This window comes from Prunus dulcis, chromosome 2 (assembly GCF_902201215.1).
Source record: "Prunus dulcis chromosome 2, ALMONDv2, whole genome shotgun sequence".
NCBI lineage: Eukaryota > Viridiplantae > Streptophyta > Magnoliopsida > Rosales > Rosaceae > Prunus > Prunus dulcis.
The window spans coordinates 5511521-5532356 of NC_047651.1; the positions used below are offsets into that span (position 1 = coordinate 5511521).

General features: G+C 35.5%; 1 protein-coding gene across 2 annotated transcripts; it reads left to right on the plus strand.

The window, feature by feature from the left end:
- Window positions 1-579: 579 nt before the first annotated feature.
- On the plus strand, window positions 580-19719 carry LOC117619669 (exportin-7). Of its 2 annotated transcripts, none has more exons than XM_034349672.1 (29): window positions 580-798; window positions 1159-1412; window positions 1507-1667; window positions 2405-2470; window positions 2896-3013; window positions 3097-3206; window positions 3308-3403; window positions 6367-6490; window positions 7502-7569; window positions 8631-8717; window positions 9549-9701; window positions 9792-9887; window positions 10056-10115; window positions 10209-10327; window positions 10477-10564; window positions 11376-11480; window positions 11557-11658; window positions 11739-11791; window positions 11908-11971; window positions 12075-12209; window positions 12795-12907; window positions 12981-13074; window positions 13488-13707; window positions 14579-14709; window positions 15717-15863; window positions 16576-16704; window positions 17453-17551; window positions 18723-18761; window positions 19100-19719. In XM_034349672.1, exons 2-29 carry the CDS (start codon window positions 1172-1174, stop codon window positions 19235-19237), a joined length of 3156 nt encoding a protein of 1051 aa, XP_034205563.1. In that variant the 5' UTR covers window positions 580-798; window positions 1159-1171; the 3' UTR covers window positions 19238-19719. The 2 variants fall into 2 exon arrangements, with proteins under 2 accessions (XP_034205563.1, XP_034205562.1); XM_034349671.1 differs by having other exon boundaries at window positions 592-798; window positions 11554-11658.
- Window positions 19720-20836: the final 1117 nt, after the last annotated feature.

Genomic DNA, 20836 nt, shown 5'->3' on the forward strand with positions numbered 1-20836 from the left:
AACAATTATGAGACAAAAATTAGTACATGATAACATTGATAGATTTGGCAACAACATAATGGAAAACATACGATTTAGAAACAAAATTTGAAACTCGAACCCTTTTTTCAAAAGTGCATTACTTCACTGTTAACGGAAAACAAACTTGACAATAAAGAAAGACAGTTCTATGTAATTAAAATAGATAATGTAATGGTATGCGATCTATGAAATAATGTTAAACAACCCGAAAGTCCAATAGTTGGCACAAAATCACGGAAAAAAAAAAGAAAAGAAGCCAATTAGAAAATATGGTAATAACATTGGTAGATTTAGTAACAACATACAAGAAAAACCATATTTGAAAAAATACCATACCACACACGAATTCTATTCTCAAAACGTATTCCATAATCATAAATGGTATTTAAATTTTATACCAAACAACCCTTTACAAATCTCCCCTTTTTTATTTGTATTTTTTTTTTTAAATTAAGCTAATAAAATTGTTTTTTTATTTAATTTTATGGCGTCCAAATGGGATTTTGGATCCTCTCTAAGCTAGAGTGATATATATTCGTGCGTGCCGTGTCTAAATTTAAGGGGCCCGTTTCTATAGAAAAAGAAAGAAAAACTCACATTTGTGCTCTCTCGCTTGCTCGCCATTGTAGACTCCTTCACAAGGCACCAGGGTAAAGAAAATCCAATACCTACACCAAAAGAATCCCAATATATCTTTGTGCGGTCGAAATTCCCATTTTCAATGCAACATTAGGGCCACTGGGCGCTAGGGTTTCGATCTCAGATCCACTGCAAAAGGTACAACCGCCTTCTGGCACTGTCTTGGGAGATTGTTCTACTGTGAATTTCAATCTCCTAGGATCATTTGCATGGCTTCTACAATGCCGTGATGCTCTTCTCTTTCTGTTTTTACTTGTGCAGATTCAGAACTGATGCTTTTCCATTTTGTTTTTCATTTGAAATTAGTTGCAAATTTATTGGGTTGCTCTGTTTGGTTTCTGAGAAAACCTATGATTGTTTGTCTCTGGCATTTGAACTGTTCATCTCTTGGAAACTGATATTGGGCTAAAGTAGATGCTGCTACTATTTTGTGTATGTGTTTCGATTACTTTTTTTTAATTTCTTGTGCTGAGAATCTGAACCTGACGTTGATGATAGGATTTTTGAAGCGATGGAAGGGTTACGGCAACTGGAGGCTTTGTGTGAGAGGCTGTACAATTCGCAGGACTCTGTTGAACGAGCCCACGCAGAGAACACTCTCAAATGCTTTTCTGTGAACATCGAATACATTTCACAGTGCCAATACATTCTGGACAATGCCGTGACTCCGTACGCGTTGATGCTAGCTAGTTCTAGTTTGTTGAAGCAAGTCACTGACCATAGCCTTGCTCTGCAGCTTCGTCTTGATATTCGTAATCTCCCTGACTTATATCTGTTTGCTGGTCTTCTTCTTGTTTGCATCTTACCTTCAATGTATGAAATTGAACAATGTGGAAATTTGTGCAGGGAGTTACCTTATTAACTATTTGGCCACTAGAGGACCTGAGTTGCAGCCATTTGTGACTGCATCCTTAATCCAACTCTTATGTCGACTCACCAAGTTTGGGTGGTTTGATGATGATCGATTCCGGGAAGTGGTGAAAGAGTCAATGAACTTCTTGAACCAGGTGATGGGACTTTCTGTTTATAACTTGTAGTTGCAACTTCTTCAAGTACTCAGCAATCTATGTTCTTTTGTATGGTCTATTGTACTAACCTTCATATTTATTTATGTATGTGTGCATATTTAATGTGCATCTATTTTCATCATGAACTTCTGTTCGTCATTTGATACTCAAAATTTTAGGATTCTGTGGCAATGCTGTTGAATTGAATCTAAGATAAAAATACTTTGAACAAACACTGTCAGCCAGGAAACATACACTATCAACCACTGAATAAAAATACTAACACTATCAACCAGGACACATACAACAAAACCGCATTACATTGAATCTAAGATAAACAGAGATATATCTCCAATCACCCCGATATCCCGATATTTACTAATATTTCCTGATACCAGACAAATAACCAACAAATTTGTCTTCAGTTTTGAAATTAATCAAAGGTCCCAGCCACTGAATCAATGCCCAAAAACCAAGCTCTAATACTTAGTAGCTTCTCATTTATTCTCTTCTCAGTAAGCAAATTTCTTATACTGTATTGAATTTCATGTGCTCCATTTGCTTTGTAATATTGGTCTATTAGAACTGTGCTACTACATGTGAGTACATGTTCTACTCCTTATATTGAGTACATGTGCTACTGCTTAGAGATTGAAGCGGTTGTGTTCCCTATTTTATATATTCTAGTCAGTACATTTTGCCGATAACTGTAACTCACAAACAATTTGTTTTACCAGGCAACATCTGATCACTATGCCATTGGTTTGAAGATATTGAGCCAACTTGTGTCTGAGATGAATCAGGTTAGACTTCAATCTTTTTTTCCCTCAGTCTATCATAATTAAGGTGATATATTACCTTTTAGTTACAGAAAGTTTCCTTGATTTTGTTTTTTGGTTATTTACTCTTGTCTTACTACCATCCTGTAGTTTCTTTAAAGCATCCTTGCCGTGTGTGTTTTGAATATTTATTTGTTGATTTTCTTCTTCATGAACATCAATAGAGGTTAGTTTGAGCGCTCAAAGTTTGCCCTTGGTCAAACATCTGTAGGCATGTTATTATTTGATTTAGTTTCACTATTGATTCGAAGTCACTTCTCAATTTTGCAAATAAGAGTTGAACTTTTGTTTTGTTTCCATCAAATGGCCTCTCGTTTTCAAACTATCCAAGTTTTTAATATATACTGACTAACATTTGCCTTTATGTTCATAAACTGCTAAATGGTCAGCCTAATCCTGGGCTGCCCTCAACTCATCATCGGAGGGTTGCCTGCTCCTTCAGGGATCAGTCTCTGTTTCAAATATTCCAAATATCCTTAACTTCATTGCGTCAACTGGAAACTAATGGTAATATGATGATGTACGTCTGAAATTGTTTGGGTTTGTCACTTACCACTGCTTTCTAATATTGTACTTCTTGTGATGCACAGTTGCAAGTCGATTGCAAGAGTTGGCTCTTTCTCTTTCACTTAAATGTTTATCTTTTGATTTTGTTGGGACATCAATTGATGAAAGTTCTGAAGAATTTGGTACTGTTCAGGTATTTTCCTCTTTTGTTTTGGATGTTTAACCATTTGAAAGTTTTCCAAGGAGTCCCTTCTGTAATGGATCATAAATAATAATTTTCTAGTAATTTTACAGATTCCATCTGCTTGGAGGTCAGTTTTGGAGGATCCATCAACACTTCAAGTATTCTTTGATTACTATGCCATTACAAAGGCCCCCCTTTCAAAGGAGGTTAGTATATGTAATTTTCTGTTTGAACTAATTGTTGATGATTTCTGTGATTGGAAGTTTTGTATCGGATGATTGAAGACACAATTTTTTTTTTTTTTCCAAACACTTTCTTTTAATTTTGTCAAGTTTTTAACTGGCATTTACTTTGGCGTGATACTGTGCTTATCAAAGTTTGGCATATTTGGATTTTTTATAGCGAGTAAATCCATTTCAGCATCCTCTTAATTCCAAAGATTTTTAATAGTGAACTAACCTAAATTGGTTGAGAAATCTTTGGAGTTATGAGGATGCTGAAATGGATTTCTTGTCCATTGCTTGTGTAGTTGTTTTTGTGATATATTAAAGTTTCTTCTTTTCAAAGGGAAAAGAAAAGAAAAAAGAGTTATGAGGGTGTGATGCATGTCATGGAACTTGTACATCATGTTAATTATCCTGATTCCTATGCATACCGATGAAAAGAATAGGAAAAAGGCAAAAAAAATAAACCAGTAAAACATCTGTAGCTTTAATAGTTCAAAGAATCATATGAAGTTGCCCAAGTACCAGGATCATATGCAGCACGGTCCCCTAAGCGATTAAAGGCTATGTGATCCACAAATGAATGACATATTTAAGGTTAAAAGATAAGCAAGAACCTAGGAGTAAGTGAGAAATACAAGATGAAGAAAATTGAGAACAGTGCAAAACAAATGGTGATTTTACTATATTTTCTAGCTAAGTACTCCACTTTTAGCCTTTGGAACCACTCTACAAGGTACATTGCTGAGTTCTTTTAGTCAAAATCTCTTCCTTTTGTCCTTTATAGCTCCATCAACCATGCGACAATGAAGAAAATGCCTTCTTGAATAAGGAACATCCCTTTCTTTTTCTTTTTATTCAATTTTATAATCCCAGTAGTGATGAAGACTCATTGCCTCGCCCATACTGCTATAGCTGGTCAGGTGCTGAAATGGCTCTGTGGTAACAAATTCTCTGCAGTTAATATTCTGCCTTGGACCCCAAAGCTGCATTCCACTGGAAATAAGAAAAAAAAAGTCCTTAACTGTGAACCCAATACACCTGCAAGGCGAATGTAGAACAATCTCCAACGGACAAGTAGGAAAGCTTCACCCCAATTGATGATGAACAAGGTTCTAAATATCCTATCTTTCCAGAACATCGGAGAAACTTTGGTTTTATCAGCTCTTTGGGTAGTATTTCAGTGTTTCAGTGGAATTTCTCTCAAAACCAACATATTTAAGATAAATTTTGGCAACGAAGTAGAAGTGTTGACCAGTAAACTAAACATCTCAATAACACATGAGTAAACTAAATGGGCTAATGATTTTCGGGTGAGGCTGTTTACAATTCACAACCAATGAATGTAGGACGTGATCGATATTATTCAAATACTCTGTATTGACAAATACAACCCATATTACTTAAAATATTCTCATTATAATCCTTGTTAACCGATAAAAATTCATTTGTCAAATCAATAAATGATTAATCCATTTTGTTATTAAACTTATATAATTCTATTCTATACAAATGAAAACAAAATTGATATAGAGCTGATACAAATTATATACACAAATTATTAAAGATTATTTAGATCACTTATTGTTTTCATTATACATGCCTTCTGTCTAGCATGGATACGCTACTTCAAAGAGTTTAAATGCCTAATTTATGCAGTATTGATTGTAACATTTCTTAATGTTCCATTCTAAATTTCTCTGTCTTAAAGAAAATTTTGGTTTTTTTTTTTAATATTTTCATTGATATTTCCACCAATAGCGATATTTCTACGGATATTGATATTTCCATCAATGTTTATGTAAGTCCGGAGTACTGTTATATGTGTGGGTATGTATATTTTAATCCTTAGCTATGGAAGGTCTATAGCATGCAACATCCTCCCAATTACTGAAACCAGGCAGATTGCAAATTTCTTGTAGTTAGTATGTCCACCTAGTCAGTCTTTTGCTTTTACATTGGTTGCATTATAAGTTGTCTTAGATAATGTTTGGCCTGTAGGTATTTTCCAAATTTATGGTGTGTTTTGGGCAAGTAGCAATAACTGTTGCTGAGCTTGTATTGATGCACAAAGTTTTTATGAATATTTATCTAAGTGTGATCTGTAAGATGTTCAGTAAATTTTGCGATTTTAAAAGGTAACTAGGTCAACGCATATAGTTTTTAAGTAGGAAACCTAGTAATCTTATATTAGTAGAAAATGGTGAGTACACCAGCTGTCCACACAAAAGATACAACCCTCAACCTGCAAAAAACTAGACACCAAGAGTGTAACACAAAACAGCACCTAACCAGGCTGTAAACAGAATAAAGCCACCTAAGCTACGATCAAGAAACTTAAGACAGAGAAACTTTGGTGTCCATGTTTAGAAGAAAGAATTGCAAGTCACAAACACTGGAGTAGTTAAAGCCCAGAACGTGGTTCAATTTATCTCTGAATGATTGGGAATGCTTTCCGTGTCAATTAATATAATTCACATAAGGCCGTAAATCAAGAATATTACTAGCAAGTATTAATACTGAATAAAGAAGAAAAAAAAAAACTCTCTTTCGGGCTAATTTATTGCTGATGCTGGATATGTTGTTGATGGATCCTTGTCATAATGGCTAATAAATGTTTTATCTTGGTTTAATTATTTATTTTTTGTTTTTGTGTGTAAAGTACATCCTCTGAAAGAACATTGTTAGTAGTTCCCGATAACTGCAACCACATACAGTTACTTCATGTATGTGCAGGCATACAGCAGTGGAAGTCTTAACCACCCCCACTACACCACCCCAACCCCCCCCCCCCCCCCCCCCCCCCCAAAAGTAATATGCATTGGTCTTTATTTGTTGGAGTATAAATTTTCTTCTCCCACCAATTAAATATTATGTATTTATTGTTCATGTGATTTGTACTGTTTAATGCCTTGAAATTGAGTTTTCACTATGGTTCTTTCTAGGCACTGGAGTGCTTGGTGCGACTAGCTTCTGTTAGACGTTCTTTGTTCACAAATGATGCCGCCCGTTCTAAGTTTTTGGCCCATTTAATGACAGGAACCAAAGAAATCCTACAAACTGGGCAAGGTGCGGTTGGCTTGTCCCTTTTCTGTTGCCGTTTGTTTGTAATGTATCTTGTACTCTAATGATGATGAATGGAAAATAATTTGTTTGTGTACATTTTTGGTAATTATTAGATATAATACTTATTAGAAACTTACTGTATATGTATATATTTTATAAACTTATAGATATTATTTTGTTTTCCCCTTTTGCTTTTTCACGCTTTTGCATGAAAAACTATGGACGGGGCTAGGATTTGTATCTATATCAATGATTTGAAGGCGCGCATCAGGCACGCTTCACTGCAAGGTGCATTTCCTATGCATCAGAGTGCCAAATGCAGAGCCCAAGGTAAAGGAGGCACTGTCAAGGCGCGATTTGTGCGTGATGGAGGTGCAAAGAGGCGCTGCGCGTCTGCACTCGCCGCATGTCTGTTTCTCCCCCAACAGCTTATATCTGGGCAGATATGAGCCACATCTGACCAGAGAGATGAGGGAGCAACCAGACGACGTTGACGCCAGTGAGAGATGAGAGATGCTGGAGGGGGATGGGGTTAGTGAAAAGCAGAGAAGAATAGGGCTAGTGAAACGTAGAGAAGAATAGGGCTAGTGAAACGTAGTGTTTCACTTATGGGCTGGTATTTTAATAAGTTTCTCTTATGGTCCCAGCCCATATATTTACATGACCCAATTTTTATTTAATTCAGCCATACGTTTTATATCAATGCATATGGCCCAAATATATATACATTTTGTTATAATAATAATAGGGATTAAAGCATTAAACGCCGCGAGACTTATGCCTCGTGAGGGTTTCCATAAAATGCCTCGCGAGGGTTTCCATAAAACGCCTTGCTTTATGCCTTAGTATAATAAAACATTGATCTATATTTTACTTTTTCCGAGTTTTAGACACTTGTCAGCTATTGAGCTAATACTGTAAATGACTGGCCCGAAATCTGATTGGTTAATTTAAGAATTTTATGTTTCATCTGTTGGGTTTTGGTTTGTAATGATTTGTTTGGATTGAAATCAGGTCTTGCTGATCATGATAATTACCATGAATATTGTCGTCTTCTGGGACGTTTCCGAGTGAATTATCAGGTAAATCTTATTCTTTTTGGTAATTTTGACCTCAGGCTTTTGACCTCAGTCATTTTTGGTATCTCTGGTTAATCATATAACTTTTAACTACGTATGTGTGTGTGTGTGTGTGTATGTATATTTGTAGTTTACATTTTATTTTCGATATTTGTTTCAGTAAACTGTTGAAATTCAATCTACCCCCTAACCCTTTTTTCTTAGAGTAAATTTCCCTTGAACTGTTAAAAACAGCCAATTTCCCCTTACTGTCAAATGCATCACATTTCATCCAATTTGCTGTTAAAAAGGCGTCTCATGTGACACTTCAATCATTAAAAACATAATTTTTTTGGAAGAAAATGAAGAAAAAAAGAAGGAAAAAAGAAGAAGCACCCACCTTATTCTCCTCAGCTTCAAGCCTCCAACCCCTTCGTCTCCCACCCATACCCACCTCCCCATCCCTCAGCTCAGCCAAACCAGCCCACTACCTCTCTCTGTGTCTCTCTCTGATATTAATTCGGTGGTGGGTTGTGGGGTTTCAAAGAATAAGAAGAAATGGGTTGGGGTTTGGGTGGTGGCTGCGTTGGTGATGATGGACCCATGGGTGGGGGTGGTGGCTTCGGGGGTTGGGGTGGTGATGGTGATGAAGTCATGGTGTTCCTGAGATGGAATTTGAGGCAGGGAGGAAGGGAAGAGAGAGAAGGCTGCAGGAGTGGTGCTGGGTACATGATATTCTTTAACGGAAAATGTGAGGAAATTCAACAGTAGTGGGTAGATTGGGTAATTTCATTGTTTAAGGGTATTCTAAGAAAAAAAGGTTAAGGGGCATATCCAAAATTAGCTGCAACTTTAGGGGGGATTTCGACAGTTTACTCTTATCTGTTTTGATGTACAATGATTATCTTCAGGGGGTTATTGTTGTGATGATTTTGTACCTTGAAAAGGTGAATTTTGATGTGAGATGTGTAGATAGCTTGTAATTTCTCGTGCTGATTATGAATTTCTTTTTCTGGCATGTAAATCTTGCATTGAGTTGATCAACTTTTTGCTCATGCTCATTGAATTTCTAAAATCTGTTGCAGTTGTCAGAGCTTGTGAATGTGGAAGGCTATAGTGACTGGATTCGTTTAGTAGCAGAGTTCACATTAAAGTCTTTGCAATCCTGGAAGGTTGACTGGCTTTCGTCCCTTTATTTTAAGCATTACCCAAAGATTGTTGCATATTAGGCTGTTAAATGAAAACACTTCCACGATAAATTAGTGTCACCCTTGCCCTTGTCCCATGTATGGGGTCGGCAATTGATCTACCCTTCTTTATATATTATACTATCTTTTAAATCTAAATTTTGTAGATCCTTTCATTTTACTTCAACCCATGTGAGTCTTGATTGGCCTCACAGTCTTTTTCCTTCTATTTAAATTAGTCTTCCTTTAGTTAAGTGCATCTAGTAGTCTATATTGTATGTCATACCATATAAGTCTAGTCACTCTTATCTTATAGTTCTTCATTGTCAATCCTAATGTTTCTTTAATTCACAAATTTTTGTTCTGTTTTGTTGTAGTCACTTTTACCATCTATCTTAGCACTACCATCTGTGCTTCATGGATGCAGAAGAAAATAATATTGCTGTAATTGCTGGTTTCAATATGAGGCCACCGAAGTTTGTTTATATTTTAATTACTTACTTTGACTCACAAAAATATCCTTGAAGGTAAAACAGTAAAAAATAAAATAAAATCAATAAAGATAGAAGACAGCACAAGGGCTATAGCTCAGTTAGGCAGAGCACCTTGTCTACACGGGCGGTTTGATAACCTGCTACTAATTCTTCTTCTGTGTTTCCAACTGATGCATTGCTCTTGCTTTTGCTATAAAGTCAAAAATTTCATTCGATAAATATTACTTGTCCTAGTGTGTTTATAGCGCCTGGTGGCCAGAACTACTTATCTGGATTAAAAAATTGCAATTTGAATTACTGACAAACTTTTTCTTCTTGCCAGTGGGCTAGCAGCAGTGTATACTACCTTTTAGGACTATGGTCTAGATTGGTGACATCTGTACCATACTTGAAAGGCGATGCACCCAGCTTGCTTGATGAATTTGTGCCAAAAATTACTGAAGGTTTCATCACATCAAGATTTAATTCCGTTCAGGTATACACCAAAAGCTTTTCTGGGTCAATATTATAATTTCACTTTCAAAGTTGAGACATCACTCTCTCTTTCTTCTGTTACTATTTACAGGATGGATCGCCAGATGATCTTTCTGAGAACCCATTAGACAATGTTGAACTTCTTCAGGATCAGCTGGATTGTTTTCCTTACCTCTGTAGATTCCAGGTATGCGCTTGTCTCTTTTTCAGTTTCAAGAAAATATTGTTTTGCAAATTGTTAAATGATTATTTTTGTATATAGAATTGCATTTAAATATATATCCTGACATTGACATGTGGAACTGATTTGTTTTTGTTAAAATTGGCTCTGTAACCACCTTTCTTTGGATTGCAGTATGAAAGCAGTAGTTTGTATATAATAAACATAGTGGAGCCTATTCTGCAAATATATACGGTATGAGCATTTATAGTGAAGGATGCCTTTTGGAAATTAAAAAGAAAAATTTGTTGACTTCATGTTTTTGATAAATTCTTTTGAATTAAATAGGAAAGAGCTCGAGTGCAGACCAGTGATAACAGTGACCTCTCTGTTATTGAAGCCAAACTTGCTTGGATTGTTCATATTGTTGCTGCAATTCTTAAGATAAAACAATGTACTGGGTGCAGGTAAAGAAAACAAAACTACTTTTCCAATCTAAAGAAAAACTACATTTCTTCCTTTTCTTCATTTATCTTTTCTCTTCAATGCAGAGTGTACCATGGTATTGTTACAACAATATTTTCTTTTATAATGGTTTTACATTTTTCCTGTGCAGTGCTGAGTCACAAGAAGTACTTGATGCGGAACTTTCGGCTCGTATCTTGCAATTAATAAATGTCACTGACAGTGGGGTACACAGCCAGGTACAGCAGCAGGAATGACTACCTTTCTAAATTTTAGATTTGAAGTGAATATTTACCTTCTAATGCTACATTATTCTTATCTTTCTCTGCCTAATTTGGTGCTTTTTCGTGTCATGGTTTGATATAAAATTAATCTTACCTTCTAATTCTAGGATACAGATACAGAAACAAAATAGTATTTATTATGAAACTAGAATATAGTTTATATTTTCTGGAAAAAGAAAAAGTAACAACCGTACCCGTTGGTTCCATTGCATTATGCATTAATTACCACACATTAAATAAGCAACCTCGCTTGTATTTACACTGTTCATTGCATTGAGGCGGGTTAATTGGGTTATTCTTCAGTCACCTTCTTTCTGAAAAGTATGTCTTTTTGCAGTGGAAATAAGGCAAGAAATTTCTTTTGAGTACTTTGGTTAGAGATAAATAGGAGAATCTTCGAGAACTATAGTGGGGATGTAGAAGAGAATTCTTGTAAAAGAGTCAGGTTTTGGGCATCCTTATGGGCTTCTCTTTCTCTAGCTTTTAGATCTTTCATTTCTGTAATTGTACTAGATTGGGGTGCTGTTGTAGGATAGCTTTTAAAGTTTGTATTACAATGTATGAAGTATATGTTTGAGATTTAATTTTTGTTAGGGCTGTATCAATTTGATGGTGGACTTCTGGTTCACTAAGTTTTGTATTGTGATTTTAGATCTTTAATAAAACTTTGTTTCTCTTTAAAAAAAAAAAAATTCCTAATAAGGATGCAACTTGTAACATTGTTCACATTTCTTTACTTTTTTTTAATCGCTCTGTCATTTGGCAGAGATATGGTGAAATAAGCAAGCAAAGACTTGATCGTGCAATCCTTACCTTCTTTCAACATTTTCGGAAGTCATATGTGGGTGATCAGGCCATGCATTCTTCGAAGGTAATTAATTTTTCCCTTCCGTTCTTTAAAGTTTATGTTAACATTGCGCTTGAAGCTTCTCCTTTTGTTGCAGCAGTTATATGCCCGCCTTTCTGAGCTTCTTGGACTTCATGATCATCTTTTAATGTTAAATGCGATTGTTGGCAAGATTGCTACAAACCTGAAATGTTATACTGAGGTGAAATAGTTTTCATCCTTTGCTTATGTTAGATACTTTTCTTCATTCTGTTTTGCATTTTAATCCTTGCCTATTCTCAGAGTGAGGAGGTCATTGGTCACACCCTGAGTTTATTTTTGGAGCTGGCATCTGGGTTAGTTTTGTTATTTCAGTATTTGGTTTAGAGCATTGGAGTTGCTTGTTGATTTAAGAGAACCTCATTTCCCATAATGGTGCTTACTTAATGTACCACTATAATTCTTTTGGCAGATACATGACTGGAAAGCTACTTTTGAAGTTGGATACTGTCAAATTTATAGTTGCCAATCACACTGTAAACCCAGATCTGAGATGTCTTTCTTTTACATTTACAGCTTTGATTTGAAAATCTTGAGTCTCTTGTCTGAAAAGTTCTCATCTTGAATGTCTCTTTTCAGAGGGAGCACTTCCCATTTCTAGAAGAGTATAGATGTTCTCGCAGCAGAACAACTTTCTATTACACAATTGGTTGGCTAATATTCATGGAAGACAGCCCTGTGAAATTTAAATCTTCCATGGATCCACTTCTGCAAGTAATCTCTCTCTCTCTCTCTCTCTCTCTCTCTCTCTCTCTCTCTCTCTCTCTCTCACACACACACACACACACACACACACAAATTTTGCTTATGTGCATGCTGTATAATCTGCACATGTTTTCTTGTGCTCTTTGTTAAAATACTTGACCGTACTGATTTTAGTGTTAAGTTCGCTATTGGTTATCAATGTGTGGTTTTCTTTCTCATAATAGAAGAGAATTTACAAACCTGCTATACAGTCATTTGAATAAGAATGAATTTTATTAATGAAAGTGAAAACAAGAACAATGAACTTGAACAAGGGGTCCAGCTATCAAGAAAATATAGAATAACAGCTAACTTAAAATGGTATTTCCTGAACCCTAGCAGAAACGGAAATCCCGGACCTTATCCCACAATAAACCCATTTCTACCTCACATTTGTTTTAATTTCTAACAAAATTCCTCTTGGTCCTCTTTGTTTATTAGTCATTGTTGCTTGAGTTCTTTGAAGAAAAATTGTTGCTATTTGTGTATTGCCAACGTTAATTATTTTTGTAGGGTTTAATTTTAGTTACTCATGTACTATATGTGGTATTTTAGGTTTTCATCAATCTGGAATCAACTCCTGATTCAATGTTTCGTACTGATGCTGTAAAGTATGCGTTAATTGGGCTGATGAGAGACCTTAGGGGAATTGCCATGGCCACAAATAGGTAAATACTTCTTCATTTTTTGAATTGAATAACATAATATTTTTCTTATGCTCTTCTCTTTGAATATCTTCAGTCGCAGAACTTATGGGCTTCTGTTTGATTGGTTGTACCCCGCACATATGCCGCTTCTTTTGAAAGGCATTTTGCACTGGTCTGATACACCAGAGGTAAAGGATATGTTAACTTATTCCTTTATCGAGAAATTCAACAGAGTTCTATTGTCTTAAGTGGTAAAGCCAACAATGAATTATCTAAACTTTCATACTTTGGAACTGAACCATTAGTACTAATTAAGGATTTCCACATTTTCAGAAAGATTTTATTAAAATTAAATAAATAAATGTCTTGTGAAGCAAATGCAAAAGCTTGTTTCTTGTTCAACAACCCCTTTGCATTTTATCTTGTAGCTTGTTGATCAGGTAGAATTAAATACTTATCTCTTGATATCATTGTTTTCTTCCAGTCCTGTACAAATCTCTCTCTGTATTATGTGTGTGTCCAGCTACATTTGGTTCCTTATTTATTTCTTCCAAAGTTAGTGGTTATTCTTTTCTCAAATTTTCAGTACTTAATGCTGCAGGTGACCACCCCTTTACTGAAATTCATGGCTGAGTTTGTACTGAACAAAGCCCAACGTTTGACTTTTGACTCATCTTCTCCTAATGGCATACTTCTTTTCCGAGAAGTCAGTAAATTGATTGTTGCTTATGGGTCAAGGATTTTGTCTCTCCCAAATGTTGCTGATATATATGCCTTCAAATACAAGGGAATATGGATTTCTTTAACTATTCTCACGAGAGGTGAGACCATGAACCTATTGTTTCTTGTAACAGTAATGTGGGTTTAAGAAAGGCATGTTAAGGGTGAGACCATGAAATATTGATTGAATCATGGGCGACCTTAACAATTTCATTTATTTAATGGGAAGTTTAACCCGTGAGTTGTGGTCCAGTGGTTGGGGGACTTGTTGGGGAACTGCCTGTTTGGGGTTCAAAACTCACTGAGGTACCTATCTCGCAATTATTGCTAGAGTTTCCTTGCCCCCAAAATATTGTAGGGTTCGGCAGGTGGGCCCCAGTTTGGAAGCTGAGTCAGCAAAGCTGACAAAGTGGAGTTTTGGTTTATCAAAAAAAAGAAAAAAGAAAAGAAGTTTAGAGATGGAAAGACTGAACATGCATCGATGTTTTATGTATGTAAATTCTTAAAAGAAATATGATTACTCAAAAAAATAATGTGACCGTAACAAAGACAAGCTAAAGAGTCGATGAAGATAATTGGAGAAACCCCATCAATTCGTGTAGTTCAACAAATAAGCTCGAAGTGAATAAATTGGAGATACTATAAGAAAACTGATGTTTAGATTTTATTTTTCATTTCTGTTATTTGCCTCTATGTTTTAATAAGAGCATCTCAACTTTTTCTTCTTCTTCTATTACTGCTATTCTTTTCAAATTGAAAACAGGAGACAACAAAATAAAGTTCTCTTTCAGAGTTGTACATTCAATTTAATTTTTTTTTTTTTCTAGGACAGATTTGCAAATACTAGTTTTTAGCTAGAAATGCTGTAGTGGCTGTTTCCCTACATTTCTGGTTGAATATTAAAACAAATAAATAAATAGCTGGTAGAAATGTTATGTTATGAACTGATTGTATTGTGTTGCCAAATAACAGCTCTTGCTGGAAATTATGTCAACTTTGGGGTGTTTGAGCTATATGGTGATAGAGCTCTCTCTGATGCACTTGATATCGCACTGAAGATGACATTATCAATTCCTTTGGCTGATATATTGGCATTCCGTAAGGTACATGAACTTTTGTTGCAAGTCTTCTTTCGACATCTTTTAGTTTTGAATACCTGGTTGGATTTATTTAACTAGAATCATATGATTTTGAATGTCTGCTTGTTTGTGTGCATACTCCATCTTCTAAGTTTGATTTTGTGGGTACTACTTGTTTTGTGTGTGTGCGTGTGTGTGTGTGTAGTGCAGAATATGAGATTCTAGTTAATAAGGAAATTCTGAGGAATTGGAATTTGTTGCGAATCATTCAAAGTGGACCAACTTAGTATTTTTTTAATGAATAGTTAGTATTTAATACTACTTTAAATGATTGTAAATGAACTTGGAACGTGCTTGAACTTCAGCCAAATTAGGTGTTTCAGTCATTCTGACACCAAAACCCGGTATAGGGTATATCCTTCCACCATTTTGTTGAAATTACATTGACACCTAGTTTTTTATGCTGGAAATTGTGGAAGAAAGCCTCAGAGTCCATCAAATTTCAGTGGAAATTTTGGAGGCTAATTTAAATTATAATAACAATGGCTGGAAAGTGGAAAATAGATGTGCCATGCAATCCCTCGATCTCCTAAACAAATACCTTGGAAATAATCTTGTACAGGCTGGTCACAAGACTCTGCAACACCTCCAACAAGTCACCCTCAGCCATTTCCCAACAATTATCTTCACAGAATATGAATATGCTACAGTCTTGAATTATGATGTATTTCATATAGGTTGTAGGGTTAACCACAGTTTCTGGAACAAACTATAAATTAAGAATTAATAAAACATAAGAAATGAAAAAAATAGTTCCTTCTATTTGTCCGAAGAAAAAATGGGAAATGAGAAAATGCTGTTGTTTGAAAAGCATGGTTCTGAACTTCTAGTCCTTCCTGAAAATTTTATCACGTGAATGCTTTTTTTATACTTTAAACATGCCAGGCTCTTTAGTTTTCTTTTGCATTGAGTTTTTTCTCTTGCCTGAAATTTGTAGGAAGATATTTATTTAGATTTTCTTCTATGTGCAGCTGACAAGGGCCTACTTTGCATTCTTGGAGGTTTTATTCAACAGCCATATAGTTTATATACTGAATCTGGATACCGCTACTTTTATGCATATAGTTGGATCCCTTGAATCTGGGCTTAAAGGTCTAGATACAAGTATTTCATCACAGGTACGTGTTCTGCCAAGTTCTATGGGCGGAGGAACTCTTCTATCATTATCTGCATGTCTCAAATTTTTGACTCCAATGTTGTCAGAAAATAACTTATTAGTGAACATTTTTTGCAATTTTTTCTTAGTTTTTGTTCAGAACTAGAAGATCAGTCATAGAAAAATGTGTCCAAGTGAAAAGAAAACTAGTCTGAAATGTAGAAAATAACTTTTGCTTCTCAAGAGCAGAAGTCTGGTTTTGGAATAAGATTAAACGTTCCATTGCCACCAGTTCTTTTGGAATAAGATTAAACGTTCCATTGCCACCAGTTCTACTCCCTCAAGTCCAATTTCTTGCCTAACCCTCGGCAGTCTTTGGCAACTTTCAACAGGTTACCAGCCAGTCAGTGGCAACGCCTCAGATGATCAATGGCTAGTGACTGCTAATACCCGTGTTAACCCCCAACCAGCCAACACTGTAGTAGTAGAAATCTGGGTATTGGAACTGAAATAGAATAGTAATTTTAATTTGGAAAACAAATGTCAAAATTACTAAAAAAATTCATTCCACCGAATAAAGTTTCTGGCAAGCAATTGTTGTCCCAAAAAAAAAAAGAAAAAGGAATCTCAAGTAGAAATGTGCTTATACCAACTGACCAGTTACTTTTCTTCATCCGCGATCATATTTTTCATTATTTTCATTATTCAATCCTAAAATTTACCTTTTGCGCTAGTGTGCATCTGCTGTTGATAATTTGGCTGCTTTCTACTTCAACAACATCACCATGGGTGAGGCGCCCACATTACCTACTGCTGTCAATCTTGCTCGTCACATTTCAGACTGCCCCAATTTGTTTCCAGAAGTAAGTGGGGATCTGTATGTTGTTGCTCTAATTTCTGGGTTATATTACGCTTTGTTCTTAGTTAAGAGGATATGCATTTCTTTTGGCATTGAGCTCCCATATTTACGTGTTTGCCCTTGTCTCACATAATAACTTGACGAAATGCGTAAATACAATTGACTTGTATACATATGTTTTGCATTTTTTTAGTTCAATTAGTCCCATGTCTGGATGTCTGTGAATCAAGTGTTTGTGTGCCTCACTGTTAAGAGGACGAGGTTTTGCATTTTTTTAGTTCAATTAGTCCCATGTCTGGATGTCTGTGAATCAAGTGTTTGTGTGCCTCACTGTTAAGAGGACGAGGTCTAGATGTATATATGCTCTTGTGGACTTCGGGTTGGGTTTTGTTTGGGAATTAGGTGGTTATAGTTTGGTATTCAGAATGGAAAACTTTTTTTTTTTCTTGTTACAGAGCTGAATAGAATCTTGAAAGTTGAAAGTCTGAAATTTACAATATTGAAAAAGGTTGGTATTCAGAATAGATTTTGTGTGAATTATGTGCTGTCAATGATGATTATAATTTTTGGTCTCGTGTCAAACTTCTGCATGAAATCACTTGCATACCCATGTATATGAAGTGAATTGAATACGCTCACTCTTTCTTTAGGTTTCCAAACTTTGATGACTTTTATTGTTTTGTTCCTCCATGATTACTCAATTTCTTAGGTTTTATTAATAATCTGATTGTTTTTTACTTTTATATGTAAAGATACTAAAGACGCTATTTGAGATTGTCTTATTCGAGGACTGTGGCAACCAGTGGAGTCTCAGCAGACCAATGCTCAGCTTGATACTTATTAGTGAGCAGGTGATACTTTTACTTGAGTGCATGTGTGACTTTTAATTTTCATATTTTACCATGTCCAAAACTTTTAGCCACACACACACACAACACGTGCGTGCAATATCAGTTTCTTAAATGCCCCTTATTGGTCAGTTCATTCTACCTTCATCTGAACACTATTCAATTTTCTTTTCTCTCTGTGTGTAGGTGTGTGTGTTTGTGTGATACTTTTATTTGAGCGAATGTGTGGCTTTTTACTTTCATATTTTGCCTTGCTCAAATCTATAGCCACAAACACAACAGGAATGCGTGCAACATTGTTTCTTAAATGCCCCTTATTAATCAGTTCATCCTATCTTCATCTGATACACTATTCAATTTCCTGTTCTGTGTGATACTTTTAATCGAGTGCATGTGTGGCCTTTTACTTATGTAGTTTACCTTGTTCAAATCTTTAGCCACAGAAACAACACATAATGTGCAACTTCAGCTTCTTAAATGCTCCTTATCAATGGGTTCATTCTACCTTCATCTGATACACTATTCAATTTCGTGCTGTGTGTGCGTATGTGCTTGTACTTTTCTTCTGCCAATTGAAAAGAATGTTTTCTTTTCTCTATTCAGCTTTTAGTACATTTCTTGGAAACAGAGCAGATCTCTCTCTCTCTCTCTCTCTTTTAACTGCCTATTATGTATAGTACTCTCCTCCACTGTGCATTTGATAATGTAAGAACATATTCAAATGTTGTACGTTTGCCTTGTGTCTTAACAGTATTTGTACAGTATTTATAGTCTTTAACCTTTCTCTGTTCTCATGGCCTTCCTGACCAACAAAAGGATGCTCTTCCTTTGCGTTTCCATAGAGAAGTTGCATGTTTGAATTCAATTCCTTTTATGTTTTTGTTCAACTTATTGTGGTGGGCCAACTTTGTTAATTCTTCTTGTATCAGCGTGGCCAACTTAACTGAAACCCCAAACTGCTTGGGTTATCTTTGATAAAGTTTTTTAGTTTTGTTTTTCATGAGAGAGAGAGAGGAAGAAAGAGAAAGAAGCGAGGAAGAGTGATGGGAGAATAGATAGAAAGAAAACCAAAAACCAAAAACTTCACCGAAAGGGATTTGGATTGATGGTCCCAACCTTTTCACTTATCCTATGTTACTTTATATTTTACTGAAAGATGGTCTTTAACTTGCAGATGTTCTCTGATTTGAAAGTTCGGATCTTGGCTTCACAGGTTAGTTGTGCCTTACACTATTTTAAAGTGTCTGAGTAACAATGAATTTAAAATTGAAATATATATTTTTTCGAACAAAAAAAGTGCTAAATCACAGCCAAATCATCTTTTCAAGTCTTATACGTGTATTTTAGTGATAGGGAGAGAAAGATGTGATGTTGCAGACTGTAATTTGGACGATTGATCAGTTTAACTTTTTCGTGAATGTGTTTTCACAGTCTAGCAACACAAGCATTTGTCATGCGATATAAATATGACAAGAGATAGTATTCTAGAACCCTATGTATCTCTTCAAATTATTGTCACCTGTACATGACTCTTTTTGCATTGACCTGCAGCCAGCGGATCAACATCAGCGGCTTTCACAGTGTTTTGACAAGCTTATGGCAGATGTTACCAGAAGCTTGGATTCAAAGAACAGGGACAAGTTTACCCAAAACCTGACAGTATTCAGGCATGAGTTTCGTGTGAAGTAACTCTAGTATTCCAGAACATGAATTGTACGTGCTGAAGATGTTAGAAGAATATTTTGCTGCATACTTCTAGTCGTAAACGTGGAGTCTCTGGTATTGGGAGAAGGGCTTTCTCTAGTTAGAAATAGAATCTCTGGTAGTGAGAGAAAGAGAAGCATATTTTTTGAAGTTCATGGGTTGGTGGAACTGGAAGGGGCATTACAAATTTTCTTGTGGTGGCCGTATGGGTATCACTATAAGGTTTGCCGTACTGGTGGTTTGTAGAAGATAGTGGTGGGTTTGACATGTAGTTTAAAATGGCCAGTTCTAATATTAGTAAATCAATTCTTTTGAAAAAGAAAAAAGCCAAAAAAAAAAATGGTGTACATCTCCTCAAGTTTATGTTTAGGGATGGATCAGTTGTAAGCCTGTACATTAACCTTTACATATTCTTTGTATTTGTTGATAATAGGAAAGAAAGGAAAAAGATTTAAATGTTTGTTCTAGTCTTTTGGGCTTCTCTTTTCTTGGCTCTTTTTGGTTTCGCCTGGAATTCCTACCTAGAATTAGAAGGGGGGTTTGCAGGCCAGACATCAAGCACATTTGACAATTTTGTCTGCACCAAGAGTTGATTCTAATATCATCTAAAACTTTTGAATGTTCTATTTCTCTTGTTTTTCTTTCTGTTCTTATATTCTGAAAACGGAAAGGGCAAAAGCTGAACTTTGATTATCGGTGCAGAGTTAAATGCTCTAGAAGGCAGCTAAGGCTCTTTAATTTCTCTTGTTTAACTTAAATTACGTTGACATATGAACTTCGATTAAATGGCCGTTTGAAATCAACTCAGGTTGATTGATATTCAATTCATTCAGGATTTTCTAGAACCTGGAACGTTTTCTATAATTTGTCTTCTAACCTTACCATGATTTAGCAATTGTTTTATGTTCTTTGACATATAATCCAACAAGCATAAAAGTAACAAGTTAAGCAACTTTTATTGTATGTGTATTATTTACCTAGAAACATAATTTATGGTGAATAAAAGCTAAAAAAAGGAGTGTCATTCAACGGAAGAGTGCCAAGAGCTCGTACATAATACCAATTGTTCAGATCCTCACGGGTAGAACTTGCTTTTAAAAACCAGCTTTGTTCAAGAACTCTTAAACAATTATTAGATAAGGCTTTAAAAAAATAAAATAAAAAATAAAAAATCTTGAGTTCTAACAGTTAAGGAGGTGTGAGAGAGGCTTCATCTGAGTCTGACTGCGTGTGTTTTAACCAATCAGTCTTTCACTTGGAAGGCGTTCAAGCAAACTATGATGATGAGCGTTTAGGGTAAACTCATGCGAAACTCATGCATGATCATATTTTAGCACGCATGCCTAAACAAGAGAGTTTAGGCGTTCAAGTAACATCTGCCATAAGCTTGTCGTCATAGTTTGAAAAATATTATCTTACAACATCCGAGGAGCTATCAAAGAAGGAACATGATTATACCAAACAAAAAGATAAGGAAATTGATGACCATAAGTAGCAAAAGCATCAGCGGCCACCATATTGCTCAAGAAGACTTCTTGGACATACGAAACTCAACAAGAACATGTAACCCATTTGTTTTGACCA